This window comes from Castor canadensis, chromosome 1 (genome assembly GCF_047511655.1).
Source record: "Castor canadensis chromosome 1, mCasCan1.hap1v2, whole genome shotgun sequence".
Taxonomy (NCBI): domain Eukaryota; kingdom Metazoa; phylum Chordata; class Mammalia; order Rodentia; family Castoridae; genus Castor; species Castor canadensis.
The window spans coordinates 27282963-27300182 of NC_133386.1; the positions used below are offsets into that span (position 1 = coordinate 27282963).

General features: G+C 42.9%; 1 protein-coding gene across 3 annotated transcripts in view; it reads left to right on the top strand.

Annotated features, from left to right (window-relative positions):
- The first annotated feature begins 2234 nt into the window (after nt 1-2234).
- Map3k5 (mitogen-activated protein kinase kinase kinase 5) overlaps nt 2235-17220 on the top strand; it is a 205106-nt gene continuing 190120 nt past the window's right edge. For 2 of the 3 annotated variants that reach the window (XM_074073720.1, XM_020180404.2), the window contains exon 1: nt 2771-3392. In XM_074073720.1, coding sequence (XP_073929821.1) covers nt 2942-3392 — 451 coding nt within the window. In that variant the 5' untranslated portion in view covers nt 2771-2941. Of the gene's footprint in view, nt 2430-2690; nt 3393-17220 lie in introns of those variants that run through there. The other variant, XM_074073740.1, reaches the window with a different exon arrangement.

Genomic DNA, 17220 nt, shown 5'->3' on the forward strand with positions numbered 1-17220 from the left:
AAAACATTTTTCTTAAGGAAGTGAGATGTATGTAAATATGTTTATATTTTAAAATACAGTGTTCAGTGGAAAATACAACATATTACTTAAAAAATGTTACTCAGATTTCCGATTGCAGTCGAAAAAGAGAAGTAGGATCTAGAATTATCCCACTGTTAAAACAAACAAACAAACAAACCTAGAAAACTGGGGACAAAAAGGTAATATATAGATATAATTAACATCCTTTTTTTGGTAGGACTGGAATTTGAACTCAGAGCTTTGCACTTTGCAAAGCAGGCACTCTAGTGCTTGGGCCACACCACAAGTCCATTTTGCCCCAGTTATTTTGGAGATGGGGGTCTCTTGAACTATTTGTTGAAGCTGAACCTCAATCCTCCTAATCTCAGTCTTCCAAGTAGCTAGAATTACAGGTGTTGAGTCACTTGCCACCAGGCTAACATCCCTTATTATAGCTGGATAGTATTCCATCTAGTGGATAAATAAAATAGTCCTTGTCTGATGAACACTTCAGTGATTATTAATCTTTTGCTATTGTAAGAACAGTGAAATGAATAAATTTGCCAGTACATCTGTGAGACAAATATTTATAAGGGGGGTTGCTGGGTCAAGGACAAATGTGGATTTTTTTTTTTTTGGTAGATAGTAACAAATTTTCCTCTGGGTCTTTTTTTAATCATTTGTTTATTCACCAGAAATGAAACAGTGCCTATTTTCATACACCCAGCCTCACAAATAAAGTGTTGCCAAACATTAGAATTTTTGCCCACACAATTAGAGAAAGGTGGCACACTAGTGTAATTTTAACTTGCACTTATGAATAAGGTTGGATCTTTTATATGGGTAAGAGCCACCTGTTTTTTCATGTTTATGAATTGCCTGTGGCTTTCTATATATAGCTTGTTTTTCTATGGGAGTTTTTTGTCTTTTATTCCTCTAATTTTGGAAACTCATGAGCTGTGACATCAGTTATAGATAACATCTTATTTGTCTAGGTAGTTTACTTATAGTGTATTTGCCATGGAAAGACTTTTTGTTTTATGTTATCAAGTTTATTGATTTTTTTTTGAGTCCCAGACCTGAAAGTTTTTCTCATTCCTAAATTGAAAAAAACAAAACTACATACTTATGAAGTACTCATATAGTTTCGTTTAACTTAAAAAGTTAACTCTCTTATCCGTTTGGAATTTTCCTGGTGTATGGTGTGGGAAATGAATCCAGTTTTATTCTTGCGGTGATATTGGCTAACCTGTTTGTTCTGGACTCATCTGTCTATCGAGATGGGAGGCGTCAAATACGCAGGTAAACTGGCAAAGCAACGTACAAGAAAGTCACAAGAAGTAAATCATTATTACTGTTTGTAAATTTTCAACATGACAATTTCATAATACCGCCCTGCTATGGTCCGGATGTGTCTCTGCCCTCAGATTCACATGTTGAAACGGAGCCCCCAGTGCAACAGCTTGAGATGTAATTTGCACTTTTTGTCTTTTTCATTACTCCGTTTGGAAGTCCAAACCCTGTTACTATATTTCTTTCGGTGTTGCACTGGCCTTCCTAACAGAGAGGTGCTCTGGGAATCCACACATTTGGTTTTGCTCCCCAAATAAATGGTTGCTTTTTGATCTCTCGTTAAGCATTCTGGGCATTTCTTTCCTGTGGTTCAGTTTTAATTTTCCTCTTTCATCTGTGGATGATAATTTACCACCCATCTTCTATCTTAAATATATATATGGCTCTGTGGGGGAAATTTTAAGATGGTCAAGGAGAATGCTAGATCATTCAGCAGCTGGAGCTAATCAATCATTCATTAATATCTGATAAATTTAGACTTCCATTTCTAAATTTAGCGTCATTGTCACTTACAAAACCACTTTTCAGTTTAGGCCGGGGCTGCAGGGCTCTAGTGGAAACCCTACCGCCTCGCGCCACTCGGGGTACCTGGGCCTCCTCTGGGCCTCCAGCACCGCACGCGGTCCCAAACCACGCTGCGGGGAAAACGGGGGAGGATCGGGCAGGAGGCTCGGTGGCAGCTGCCAACGCCTCAGGGTCCGCAAACGTCTCCAGCACCAGAGACTTTTTTGCGCGACCCCGCCTCGCGCGCTGGGGGCCTCTGGTGACTCGCGCCGCGCCCGGAGAAGGGCTGAGGTCCCGGAGAGCTGCGCGGTGGGTTCCGTCCGGGTTCCAGCTTCCCAGCAGCGCCCTCCCCAAGGGCGGTCCCTGGCTCTCGGGGCCGCGACAAGTGGGCGGCCAGAGGCGGGTGGCGAGCCTGACGCTGGGACCAAGTGACCGCGGCTATCCGAAGAGAAACGAGGCCTGGAAAGGAGGAGGACGAGAGAGGAGAATCTGGTAGATGAAGGGGAGCTGCCGCCGAGGAGGGAGGCGCATCCTTTCGACTGCAGCCGTCACGGTTCCCGGACGCAGCGCGAGGTTCCCGGACGCAGCGCGAGGTGTCCGCCCGCCTCTGGTAAGGTGCTGGCTAGGTAGCTCCCCACCCAAGGGCGCCCTCTGCTGCCTCTGCCCGCGCCCGGGACGGAAGGGGTTGGCGCGCTCCGAGTGCCAGGGCGCACGGCACCCCGAGCGCGGCGCCCTTGAGCCGCACCGCGGCGCAGGTTGGCCAGCCGACTTGTCCGCCCGCCAAGAAAAGGAAGCTCTGTCCCTTCCCGCTCGCCCGGCTCCCCACCCTGTGTACTCTAAACCCTGCGGCGGGCGAGCGAGCGGCGCGGCCACGGAGGCGCCGAGGAGGGGCGAGCCGCCGCCGGGCAGCGGCGTGGCCCCGGGGGACAGGGCGCCGGAGAGGAGGCGGAGGCGCGGCGGCGAAGGCGCGGCGCGCGATGGCAGCTGCTTAGCCCGGAGGGCACGGAGCAGCCCCGAGCTGTGGCTGGCCAGACGGTGCGTCTGGTCCGGGGACACAGCAGCCGCTGCAGCCCGGCCGACAGAGATGGGCACCGAGGCTGGCGAGGGCATCACGTTCTCCGTGCCGCCCTTCGCCTCCTCGGCCTTCTCCACCTTCCCCGAGGGCAGCAGCTGCCGGAGGGGAGGAGCGGCGACTGTGGCCGTGGGTGAGCCAAGCCAGCTACCGCCGCCGCCACCGGGCAGCTTCTGGAACGTGGAGAGCGCCGCCGCCCCTGGCACCTCTGGGTGTCCTGCTGCCACCTCCGGGAGCAACGCCACCCGGGGCCGGGGCAACTCTGGCAGTGGGGGCGGCCGACGGACCACCGTGGCGTATGTGATCAACGAAGCGAGCCAGGGGCAGCTGGTGGTGGCCGAGAGCGAGGCCCTGCAGAGCCTGCGGGAGGCGTGCGAGGCGGTGGGCGCCACCCTGGAGACCCTGCACTTTGGGAAACTGGACTTCGGGGAAACCACGGTGCTGGACCGGTTTTACAACGCAGGTGAGTGTGTGGTCTCCTCGCTGTCTTCGGGGTAGAATTTAGTTTTTGTATTTTCCTGGGCGGGAAGCGTGCTTCCTACTTAGGTCTCACCCCACCTTGGGGACAGCGAGCGCCCAGCGTGACAACTCCTGGCACTCGCGGCTCCTGGCAGAGTGTGCAAGAGTCAGACGGAATGTGTGCGGAGACCTGCTGACCTGTCCACCGCCCCGCGGTGGAGCCGGGGTCCCTGTGCTCCACTGTTCGTCAGTCCCTCCCCATCCAAGAGTGTCTGTTTCGCTTTTGTTAGGTTTGTGCCGTGTTCCTTTGACATATACCTGTGACCCTTCAGGTGACGTTCTGCTTTGCTCTGTAGTTGTCTGTAGTTTTAGGAGTGCAGACACAGGACTTATGTTGTCACACAGCCAGCTGCATGCAGAGTGAGTGTATCTATATAAATTTGCATGGCGTGTCCTGATGTTTCTCAACTCATTTTACCTGCAAGTGCTTGTGGCTCGTATTTCCCATCGTTTATCAACTTGAACTTTCAAATAATTATCAAAGTAATTGCGTTGTGACTTGAGGTAAATGCAATGTGATGTCTTTGTTAGGATGTTGGTAAAAGATTACATGGTGGGCTGAAAAGTTTATAAATTAACATTGCTTAAAATGCAGATACACCTACTTAATGACTAAAATTAGCATGATTATTAAGGTGATTCCTAGCATAATCTATGAAAAACATCTCTTAGGTCTACTTCAGAATTCATAAAGTGTTAAGTAGTTCTAGTGACTGAAGCAGTTAGCTATCTGTTAGCAAATGGTAGAAGTGATCAATGTTAACTGTTAGCACCCTGTAATCTAATGTGGAGAATGCAGACATATTTATTTTGATAATTGTGGATGGAAAACCTGGTTCAATGATTTCAAAACAATCAGTTTCCTACATTTGTAATCACATGCAAGGTTTTATATTCCAGTCTTCTTTTTTTTGGTTCTGATTCTCTTCAACCTCTTCAAAATACCTGAAGTAGGCTTATGTCAGTTTTGGAATTCAGCCAAAGCTGAATATTTTAAGAACAAGAAGAACTTCATGTGAAGGAAGCCAGACTAAATAAACTAGGACTTTCTGGTTCTGGCATTTTTTACAATCTCAGTCTTCATAACCGAACATGAGTATAATATATTATAAAATACTTGGTTCTTTGGGTGGCTTGCTATAAAAATTGCATAAACAGAACTTTTCTAAAAATTATAGCACTCTTATTTTTGGATTATAATTTGGAAAACGCTTCAAAGAATAGAAAGATAGGAGAGGAAAATACCCAGCTAAATACTCGAGCCTATTTTTATTGCACTGATAGATGGAGCATTTTTTTTCCAGGGCTGTAGGAAAAAAATCTCAGCTAATTTGAAAAAGACTTTCCTAACAGGCTCTCTTCTGTTGCTCTCCAAATACTATCTCTGGGAAAAGGAGTGAGTAATATTACAAAGAAGCTGACATTTGTGTGTGTGTGTGTGGTACTGGAGTTTGAACTCAGGGCTTTACACTTTGCTAGGCCTGAGCTCTACCACTTGAGCCACTCCACTAGCCCTAGCTGACATTTTTTTTTATTATTAATTTTAGTTTTGAATTAGTGGGAGCTGACATTTGAAGTGATTCATTTACTTCTCCAAGCAGTCCTGGGGAGTAAGTACTACTTAGATTCTGTGATGAGAAAACAGGTCCTAGGATTCCTAGGTAGGAACTGGTCCATGCAGAATACCACCTCAGGCGACAGACCTAAAAGCTTCTGTGTGTGTGGCCCTGGTTGCCTCCAGTCAGGTGGGTGAATTTATCTTAGGATCAAGGGACGCTCCCCGGATTTGGGATCATGGGATGGAGAGCTGGAAAGATCTTAAGGGCTATTTAGGGGCCATTTAGAATGGTGGGGAGGGCAGGCACTGCTAAGTCCCTCTTTAGGGAGCCTGCACTGTCCCCCTGCTGCTTCTTTCAGCATAGGCAGGCCTGAGTTTAACCCCTGCCCTGCTGGATGACATGGGGACTCTGCGCCCTCATTCAGCATGAGGATGAGGCAGAATGAGGATGTATCAGATTTGTCCAAACCCTTTGTTTTTCTAAACCAAGCGCCTGGAGTTTCATGGAAGTATAACTTTTTTCTTCTGTGGTCTAAGAGGGCTTGCTTTTCTTCCAGCAGGGTGTGGCCAACTTCTGCTGTCAAGAGCCAGAGAGTAAATGTTTGAGACTTTGTAGTCCTTGAAGTCTGTCTTACAACTACTCAACTCTGCTCTGAGAACAACCATAAACAGTACCTAAACAAATGATCCTGGCTATATTCCAGTAAAGCTTTATTAACAGACGTTGAAATGCGGATTTCATAGAATTCACCAAGTATCATTCTTTTGATTTCTCCCAACCATTTAAAAATGTGACAAGCATTTTTAGCTTGCTTGCCCTACAAAAACTGTAGCTGCAGGCCCCTGAGCCACGCTGACCTTTTCCTACACTTACTACCTGTACTCGAAGGTTGAATCATTGTGATGTCCTGGGAAGAACACTGCCCCTCCAGGTAGCGATGACTTTTCATCCCAGCTCGTTGTGAATCATGCCATTGTGAGAAAGACCCTCATCTCTTCAACAGTGGGGATTGTTTGCCTGTAGAGTTAATGGGGGTGTGGGGGGGCGGGAAGAGGATGGAGAATTGAACGAAATTCCCAAGTCCCTTCAATCCTGTGAATTTGCAAATGCAAGCCAGAACAGAGCAGGGAAACAGGAGTTTCAAGGTCTTCTCAAATCTGGAGCGAATCATTTAAAATCTCAGAAGAGTGGAGGGTGGGAGGAATTGATGTTTGAGAGTCCCTCAGTTCAAAAATTCCCTACTTAAATTTTTGATATTACTATGAATGAGTCATTTCACTTCATAGAGATTTACAATGCCTGTGTGTAAATCCTTTCTCTGGCCCTGTGGAGTGTAGGGTGGTGAGCAGGAAAGACTCTGGCTTGGATCCCAGAATCAGAGCAAGGATAGGCAGGTCCAGGATGCTTTTCAGAGGAGGTGACACCTGGAGTCAGATGGAAGGGTCAGTAAGGAAAGCCCACCCAGGGCCTCAGCACTTAAAGAGGAAACTAGTGGTGTTCATAACATATGAATAATGGGATATGGAGTACTGGCATTTTTACATATTTTCTCTTTGTGTGCTAGTGTCTTTCTTTTTGGTGATATTGGGGTTTGAACTCAGGGCCTCACACTTGCTAGCAGGTGCTCTATGATTTGAGCCATACCTCTAGCCCTTTTTAGGTCTTAGTTATTTTTTGGATAGGGTCTTGTGTTTTTGCCCTAGCCAGCCTACACTGTGATCCTCCAACTTATGCCATCCCATGTAGCTGGGATGACAGGCATGAGCCACCATGCCCAGCCATTGTTGAGATGGGTTCCTTGCTAACTTTTTGCCCTTACTGGCCTCCAACTATGGTATTCCCCATCTCCACATCCCAAGTATCTGGGATTACAGGTGTGAGCCACTGTACTTGGCCACTGGGCCAATGGTTGAGATAGGGTTTTGCTAACTTTTTTGCCTCTGGTGGCCTTGGACTGGGATCCTCATATTTCTGCCTCCCTAATGGCTGGAATTGCAGATGTATCTCACCATACTTGGTCTTTATTGGTATCTTGTAAAAGACTAGATTGCAGTTAACAGTTTTCACCAATTTGCCCTGAGTTGATCATTATTTAACTATATTCTGGTTTGTTCATTGACTACACTTGTTATTTCCTCATTTTGAGAGGTGAAACTAATGCCCTATTAATGCTTTTATGATAAGCAATCTTCTTTACATATATGAGAATCAGAGATAGCAAGTGCCATGCCAACAACATGTCTTCCCAGTCTCTTGCATGGTAGGCAGTAAGATTCTGTGATCACTGGGAGATGACAGTGCTACAAGGTGCTCAGTGTTGGTGGACAGACCCCAACTGTCTAGGTTTCCAAAAAATGTCTTAATGAACACTGGTTCTATGAAAATAGCTGGAGTAGGCTTTATTACTCCCTCATTTTGCTTCTGAAAACACTGGACCTTAAAGATGTTACTTGCATTCCTTCAGGTTTAATGATTTAAGATTGCTGGTTAAAACCAGGAGCTCAGTTTACAGTATTACAGGTAGCAGATTCTGGGACCAGCCTCTAAGAAGCTTTCTTAACTCAGTGTTTGGAACCCATTCAGGAAAATTATGTTTCTGAAACTTAAACACTGAGACTTTGAATACACCTTCTATGTGTCAGATGAGTGACTTTTGCATGGATGTAGCTTTTGGTAGCATCTTGGCCAGATGTAGGAGAAGCGTCAACTTGGGTGGTGGGGTGGGTGGGATGGGGGCCGTGGGTGGGGCTTCAGGGAGAAGAAGCCAGCAGTATCCATGAACACTTTCATCTCTTTCAGCCTTTTCCCCCCTCAAAACCTATTTTTGGCCCTTGATTTCCTGCTGATCTAAGGCCCAAGGACCTTGCTTGGCTTAAGGCCACCTGGTCCCTCTTGGGGGCACTGGATTAGAACAGCTGCCCACTTCCCCTTTCCCTGCCACCAGCCATTACATCCGCCTGGGCCTTCCTTTTTGCCCGGCTCACTGCAGATTGCAACCTCTTACTCAGCCTTTCACCCTGTAGCAATAGTGGGGAACCGGAAGGAAGCACATGCTAGCTGAAATTTTAAGAACTTAGCTTTTCTATTTTCATCCACATTGTGTTTTTACTTTTCTTGATCTCGTACTGGCCTAACTATGCCATCTTGCCTGAGTAGCACCTGACCTTTCTGGACTTTGGCTCCTTTTGCTTTCAGCACCGCTCTTTAGGACATCCAGTTTTATTTGGTAAAATAGAACAAAACATAACCCTTGCATCTCATCTGTCCCACACTGAGTTCTTGAAAGTCTTCCAGCACACTTCTGCATTTCTGCTTTCGAATCCAATGAAGCTTTCATACATATTGTTGTAGAAGTGGAGGGAGAGGATGAAGTCTGTGTTTTCTTAGGGGTTCCCACAAACCAGTTTAAAAAAGTCAAGAGGACAGACTTACACTTGCCAACATTTCAACATTTTATTTTTTTTAAGTAATGATATTATAGAGAAAGAGAGAAAATGCAACAGCCAGCCACTTGTGATTTCTTAAAAGGAAAGACATTTTTATGTTAAAAAATTAGGTAGCTGTAAACTTGCAATAAAGGAGAACTCTTTGGATACAGTAAATGTGTGGAAAAACCCAATATTTATGATTCATTTCCCCATCTTCACCGTGTGATGCAGTCAACAGAGCTGTGTTTGCCACTTCCAATCTGAGTTGTGTTATAGTCTCTACCTTTTGGACACTCTATAAGCCTTAGTAAAACTTATCAAAAGAGGAACATAGATACATTCATCAACCCAAAATAAAACTAAACAACTCTGGTTAGGAAGGGATTTGAAAAAAAATGTCCCACTGGTCCCCACATGGTTTTGTCTGAGCTTTTCCCTTGCGCTGTCACGCCATTGGGACAGCTGTCACTACCCCACACAACCCAGAGCTCTGTGCTTCCTCTTGTTTTCTTGATAACTGGTCAACTCAGGCAAAGCATGATTTTCCTAAAAGAGCTTGACTAGAACATTGAAAAAAAAAAAAGCACATCTAAAAAGAAAACTCCAAAGCACAAAAATAGATTCATTTTTAGAGCCCTTGTTTCTTACCTCAAAATAGTCAACTGCAGATGGTCACAACTGGCCCTGCTTCCCAGGCTCCTGGAATCGTGGTTTCTTTCCTGGTCATCTTGGTCTGCTTCAGATGCTCTCTATGTGGTAGTTCAAGCTGTTTCCATCTGCAGGTGAAGCCCATCTATAAATGCATGGAGGGTCTGATCTCATCAGTGCTCTTGGCTGTGCCAGTCTTTCAGGAGTTCGATTCTCAGGTCAGTCCTTTGTGGTAACTACAGGGACTGTCCCTTGCTTCCTGTTTCAGAGGCCTGTTTAGCTCCTGTTTCTGGTTTTTAGAATAAAATTGGTTTATAGTTTCTTTGCAGAATGGAAGGAGATTGACAAAGCCTGATCAATCTTTCCCCAGCAAGGTGCCAATGGTGTCTACTTTCCTAGTAGTTGCTCCAAGTGGTCCCCAAACACCAGCCAAACCAGGAAATCAGACAAGTACAAGAGAGTGCATTGTGGGCTAATGACTCCAAGGCTGGGTGATGAAGCAATGACTCCTCCCAGAAGGCACTGAGGGCATTTTATTACTGGCTTCCCTTCCATCCTCTACAGCGGGCTCTCAGCACTCCACTAGGGCCAAGGAGGAGTTGGAAATGTAGGAAACTGATGGAAGGTGAAAGAGATGAAAGTTGGAAAAGGGGAAGTTTTTCTTTATTCCTTTTTTTTTTTCTTTTTGGTATTTCAGATTGAACCCAGGACCTGGTACAGGTGTTCTACACCCAGCCTGAGAAAGGAATGGCTTAAAGGCAGCCTCATCTTCCCATAATTTAGACATAGGAGGATGGGTAACTGGCTATATTTAAGAAAGATACCTTATTTTCAGGGAGTAAGATTAAATTTGAAAAATTTTGCTAGTTGAATAAAGAGAAAAAAGAAAAAAAAGGCAGAATGATAAACTATTTAAAAATCCATTGGTGATTCTAACATGTTGGTTTCTTTAGTTGTTTTTATTATGTTAGTGTTCTCTCTGGCTGGAGATACTGATTAGATAAACTGATCAAAAGTGGAAAAGGCTACTTGGGAGGTAGAGATTGGGAAGATTGTAGTTTAAGGCCAGCCTGTGCAAAAAGTTAACAAGACCCCATCTCAATCAATAAACCTGGCAATGTGGTATGTATCTGTGATCCCAGCAATGTGAGAGTTGTGGGTAGGATGAGGATCAAGGTCTGACACCAGCTCTGTGCAAAAATGCTAGACCCTATCTGAAAAATAACTAAAGCAAAAACCAAAAAAGGCATGGCTCAAGTAGTAGAGCCTAGCAAGTACAAGGCCCTAGGTTCAAACCCCAGTACTGGCAGGAAAAAAACAAAACAAAACAAAAAAGGAAGTAGAAAAGGAAGAAGGATATGAGACACAACTGATTTTCAATGTCTTGTCTAATTGTTCCAAAAATTTAAATAAGTGAGTACTTAACATTTTATGTGATCTTTAATTATAGGGTTTTTTTCTTTTTCGAAAGAAAACATAAGCACTAAGATACAAAACCAAGTCATATTGTGGAGGCGGGGGAGTGGAGAGGATCTAAGTGTTAAGAGCCTGGTTCAAGTTTTCTAATGTGCTTATTGTGACAAATATTAGCTTAGAGCTGGAGCAGCCAGGAACAGCAGTGTGATTCCTGCATCCAAGGGCCACCATTTCTCCCTTCAGGTAGGCATTTTGTAACTTGGTCACAGTGGTGCTTAGGTGATTACTTGTGACTAGGTCAGAATGATCTAGATGTTGTTTGGTGCTCTGTCCTCTTCTCTTGATCCTCTCATTAACTCCGTAAAATAAACAGATGTGGCAGTATAATTATCTACATTTTACACTTGTGACTTGGTCAGCATAAGTCAAGTGGTTAAACAGATGTCAAACTCAGCTCTTCCCACCATGTAAATAATCTATGTGCTTTCCCATTATACCACATAGTATATGTGCAGTACACTGTAGTGTTCACTGCAGGCTTCCCCCTACAGTGAGAGACACTCAGTGTGTATGTCTTGTTTAAGAGGATCAGGTCTACCATCTTGGTCCATGATTGAAGCATTATTTTGAGGGTGTATCTTGGCAGTAGCACTTAACTTCTGGTCCCTTCTTGCTAACAAGAGCAGTGACTTCTCCTAACAGTCTTAGGGAAGCTGACTTAGATGTTTTCTGTCAAAACCAAGGAAGGGGCCTGGAGCCCAGGCTGAATGCTGACTGCCAATTGCTTGGCCTCAGGCTGTACCAGGGAAACCTTCCTGTGGAATGGCGAAGAGAACTGGGCTTATGGCAGCCGCTCCTTGGCTCCCTGAGAGGTTCTCGCTCTTGAGTCTGATTTGATTTCCCCTAGCATAGTCACGTATTCCCAGGACTTCAGTTCTCTAGCATGTACTGATTGCACATGATGGGCCTGGAGAACTCTGAAAGCAAAGGTGGCATAAATCTTCAGGGTGAAAAAGGTTTATAGTCTATCTGTTTCCATGATAACAACGGACGCTAAGGAAGAAGTCAGGAGGAACTCCCCATACTCCTCGTTCTTTCCCATCCAACTAATTAAAAAAAAAAAAAAAAACAAACCTAGGGGCTGGAAGTATAGCTCAGTGATAGAATTCTTGTCTAGCATGTTAGAAGCCCTAGGTTTGATCCCCAGTACCACCAAAAATAATTAAAAACCTTAAAATTTTAAGTCATGAAACACTTCACAGAAAAGTACAGAAATAGGATAGCAGACATTCATGTGTCCACTACCTGAAGATAATAGCCATTAAACAATTCAACTTCCCTTCTCCCTTCCAATGAAATACATCGTTTTGGACAAAACTAAAAACCTCTTTCTACCTCATCAGTTTCTCTTGCCAGAAAAGTACTTCCTTCATGGGAGTGCTACACTGTGATTTTATAAACTATAATTTTCAAAAACCTAAAATCATGAGTCTGCAAATATAAACATATTAAGTGCTTAATTAACTAATTATTTAATGGGAAAAGCAGTAAGATTAAAACTGGCTCAGAAGAGAATTTAAACAGATATAGACACACATGTAATCAAGAAAGCTAAAATAAATTTGCTAATAGATGCAAAACTAGCTAATATTATGTGAAGCAGTTCTGCCGATACAAATATCAGTCATCTTTTCCATAAGGTAGAAACCAGTTATATCTGTACCAAGCTATGTTCATGTACATTGCTATGGACAAGAAATAGTTGCAGTACTATGAGTTTTGCACAACTTAAGTTTATCCCAACAGCATTGTAAAATGGCCTCTCACTAGAAAGTCAACCTTAGGTGTATCCACCGTTAAAATCCAATATGTAATTCCCAGAGACTGTGCTACAAAGCCCAGCCCTCCACTGAAAAATTATGCAATACCGTCTTTTGCTCACATACACATCTTTGAGACAATGCTAGACAAAAGATTGGCCAGTCTAAGCAAGCTCTATGCCTGCCTTCCCAGGGGCTCTGGACCTACCCCCACCTAAATGACCTGTTTTTTTCTTCTCTCTGCTACTCTGCTAGCTGAAGCTACGCCTGCCCCTGCTCTAACCAGAGTTCCTAATCATGGTTGTTTCAGCTCAGGAAGCATATAGAAGTTGGATAGGAAGATGTCTGTCAGTGAGGTTTTGATGTGATAAGAGCTATGTGGCCAGAAACAAGACAGAAATATACCTGTGTGATGCCTATCACATCTAGAAAACCAGCTTCATTTTTATGCTAGAAAACCACTGTTGTCACAGTGGGAACTTCTAGAACTGCTTCAAAGAGATTTTTTTTTGAGTCAAAAGAATCCTATTTTAGAGGGCTCATGAACTGCAGTAAAATTGTACACAATGTTAGGCAAGTCATACCCAAACAACACCACCATTACCGTGTGCAAGGTGACGTGCCAAGAGTTCCACATGCGTGATCTTATCCAGTCTTTAGAACAGCTTTATGAGGCAGATAGCATCAGTTGAATGCCAGGTTATTGAATGACTGGACCAGAATGAGAATAGTAAACAAAGAAAATTCCATTTAAATGATAAAGCCAAACATGTATTGAATATATTGTTGATCTCAAACTAAATTATGATCTACATATAAAAATGGACAAGACAGAAATCTGAGATGCCTCTTAAGGTTCTAGCAACATTTATGGATATATAATTTAAGTAACAGTTGAAATTATTAATACATAGAGTTGACATATGTTAGTCTTGCTATGGTAGTGCCTAGATTTTTGAGACTTAGTCTTGGGAAACTAGCTTTGGTTGATCCAGTGAAAATTTAGACCTCCAGATTTAGATAGTAGTATTTCAATTTTTCCAGAATAATTCCTAGTTAGTCTTCTGGACATACTGCTTAGCATTTACTCTTTATGTACAAAAGATTATAATAGAGTAAAAATAGTGTTTACTATTTACGTAAAATAGACAATCCAGAGGAGCATGGAGTCTGGCTTTAAAATGTAACGTATTGCATGGTGTATGTGTAACGTATTACATGGTGTATATGTAATGCATTGCATGGTGTATATGTAACATATTACATGGTGTATAGGTACATTATGAGTTGCAAAGCAGGGTTGGTGTTCAAGTCAATGGCATGACCTAGTGAAATGAGAGAGCAGTGTTGTAGCTTGCATGTGAGTTACGACAAGAACAGTTGGCTTGACTTTTCTTTTCTTTTTATTGTTTTATTATTCATATGTGCATACAAGGCTTGGGTCATTTCTCCCCCCTGCCCCCACCCCCTTCCTTACCACCCACTCCACCCTCTCCCTCTCCCCCCCACCCCCTTAATACCCAGCAGAAACTATTTTTCCCTTACTCTAATTTTGTTGAAGAGAGAGTATAAGCAATAATAGGAAGGAACAAGGGTTTTTGCTGATTGAGATATGGATAGCCAAACAGGGAGTTGACTCACATTGATTTCCTGTGCGTGGGTGTTACCTTCTAGGTTAATTCTTTTTGATCTAACCTTTTCTCTAGTTCCTGGTCCCCTTTTCCCTAGTTCCTGGTCCCCTTTTCCTATTGGCCTCAGTTGCTGTTAAGATATCTGCTTTAGTTTCTCTGTGTTAAGGGCAACAAATGCTAACTAATTTTTTAGGTGTCTTACCTATCCTCACCCTCCCTTGTGTGCTCTCGCTTTTATCATGTGCTCGAAGTCCAGTCCCCTTGTTGTGTTTGCCCTTGATCTAATGTCCGCATATGAGGGAGAACATACGATTTTTGGTCTTTTGGGCCAGGCTAACCTCACTCAGAATGATGTTCTCCAATTCCATCCATTTACCAGCGAATGATAACATTTCGTTCTTCTTCATGGCTGCATAAAATTCCATTGTGTATAGATACCACATTTTCTTAATCCATTCGTTGGTGGTGGGGCATCTTGGCTGTTTCCATAACTTGGCTATTGTGAATAGTGCCGCAATAAACATGGGTGTGCAAGGTGCCTCTGGAGTAACCTGTGTCACAGTTTTTTGGGTATATCCCCAAGAGTGGTATTGCTGGATCATATGGTAGATCAATGTTTAGCTTTTTAAGTAGCCTCCAAATTTTTTTCCAGAGTGGCTGTACTAATTTACATTCCCACCAGCCGTGTAGGAGGGTTCCTTTTTCCCCCGCATCCTCGCCAACACCTGTTGTTCGTGGTGTTGCTAATAATGGCTATTCTAACAGGGGTGAGGTGGAATCTTAGTGTGGTTTTAATTTGCATTTCTTTTATTGCTAGAGATGGTGAGCATTTTTTCATGTGTTTTTTGGCCATTTGAATTTTTACATATATGTAACATATTGCATGGTGTATAGGTACATTATGAGTTGCAAACCAGGGTTGGGGTTCAAGACAATGGCATGACCTAGTGAAATGAGAGAGCAGTGTTGTAGCTTGCATGTGAGTTATGACAAGAACAGTTGGCTTGACTTTTCTTGCCAACCAACTCAGTGCTGCCAGTATTTTGTGTACATTTGGCCTATTGGTAAATCTCAAATAAAATTGGAAAGGAAATGTTAGCCTAGATTCTTAGCACAGTTCTAGACTCTTCTTTTTTCCTTACAAAACCTGTGGCATAGAAAATCTTTAACTATCAAACATGACATGTGTATGGGTTACCCGAGGACTGAACCTGCTGCATTTGTTTTTTTTTTTTTGAAAAAAATAATAGTCATTTTTATTGTATAGTAGCTCTATCTTTCATTCAATATTCTTATGCATGGGTACATGTTGAAGTTGAATCTTTTTTTTTTTCATTTTTCTTTTATTATTCATATGTGCATACAAGGCTTGGTTCATTTCTCCCCCCTGCCCCCACCCGAACCTGCTGCATTTATTACAGTGCTGCTCTGCAGATCTGTGTTACTGTTTCCAAGGTCTGATGTCAGCATTAGGAAATCTTTTACACAACTCTTTATGACTTTGACTTTATTGCTATTTGATTTATAGAAATATTTTGTTAGTATTTACTAATCCATTTACCATATATTCAAATGACTGGCACATTTCTGTCATCAGTGTAATTTTTAATTATGTCAAACCAAGTTTTGAGTAACAAAAATTCATACTTAACATGAACATAATATGCTTACAGTGTTTTCTTTTCAAGTTTCTGTTAGAGGCAGACCTAATAATTAAGAAGGCAAATTGCAGGAGCTTTTAAAAGCTGCTAATCTGTGAACATTCATCAGGGTTTGTTAATGACAGGGTTAGAGACTGGTTTACCTGGATTTTTGGGAATCCTTCAGTCCGTGATCTGACGGAAAGCAGGCAAAAGGCAGATAACTCCAAGATGAAGAATTTGTAGGTGTTTGAACTTAAGGGTTCGTTTGGTGATCATGACATCTTTGAGAAGGTTAAACCTTAGTATCATAAGAGTGGCACTCTTCTACTTCAGCCAAATCTCACATCCACTAAAATTAAGATCTTTCTGTACCTCCCTGCTTTGCTGGCCACATTAGATCACATTCTCATTGCTTGGTACAATCTAGATAACAGGAAAGTGTGGCCTCGAAGACTCCAAGATGCATGGAGTGCAGGATTCTCCATGGAGCACAGGTTTTAGGAAAAGAAATAGGTTTCATCTTGCTGAATAGTGAACATTCTTCTTGATGGATACTCACTCTCGTGACTGTCCAGGATTGGATGTTCTTCCCATTACCTGTTTTCAGGGCTACACCCTCATTTCTAATCTCAAGTCATCCAGACATAGCCAGAGTCAAGAATCTTTCCTTATTTGTTTGTTTGAGACAGTCTCCCTAGGTAGCCCAGGCTGGCCTGAAACTTGAGATCCTCCTGCCTCAACCTCTCTGGTGCTGGGATGATAGGTGTGCACCACCATGTTCAACTTGAGAATCTTTGAGTCCCAGAAAGGAATAAGTCATTGGCACAAAAGCTGTTGCCACAGCGGTGTGACACTGCTTGGGAATTTTGAAGCAAAATTGTACTGTGGTATTTGTATATTGTCATGTCTTAATTTTTCCAGACCATAGTCATTTAATAGGTGTTTGCTTCCCTCCAAATATATCATTAGCCATATTGGAAGAGGTCTGCAGAGGCAGATGTATGAAGCAATCATGATTTTTCTGTTTTCAGGCTCTGTGTTCGCTGATTTATTTGTCAGGTGGGTAAGGAGCGTGTTACTAAAAGCGAGTTCTTTGCCAGAGGACAAGCCACATTTAATTTGAGATTTTCTGGGGACATAAATGAAGAAGTAAACTGTAACTGGCAACCCAAGGCCCTAATCTGCTTTCAGTTTAGGTGATTATTTGGTTCAAATGCTGAGGGTTTAATTCAAGACTTGGACTAGGATATAAGCTTCTGGTGGCTTTATATTTATTACCTTTTCAACACTTATAATTGTCCCATTTAGCCACACAAGAAAACCTTACCCAGTTTTTGAGCCATAACGTATCTCTGGTATGTGGTCACCAGGGAGATCTTTTGGAATCCAGCACATTGCATATTTATTTGAGTGAGACCTTAACCTTTTTTTCCACTTAAGAATAATCATGGAACTATTTATCTCTCTGTTTTTATTCTCTAAGATCCATGTAATTTTTAATTGCATGTTTAGGTTAGTAGCCCCTACTTATTCCCTGTAAAAATAATCTTTTAAAGGCTATTAAGTGAATCTTGATTTGCTTTTAGGATTTAGTATTCAAAGCCTTGTTGATTCTCTGAGTGTTATG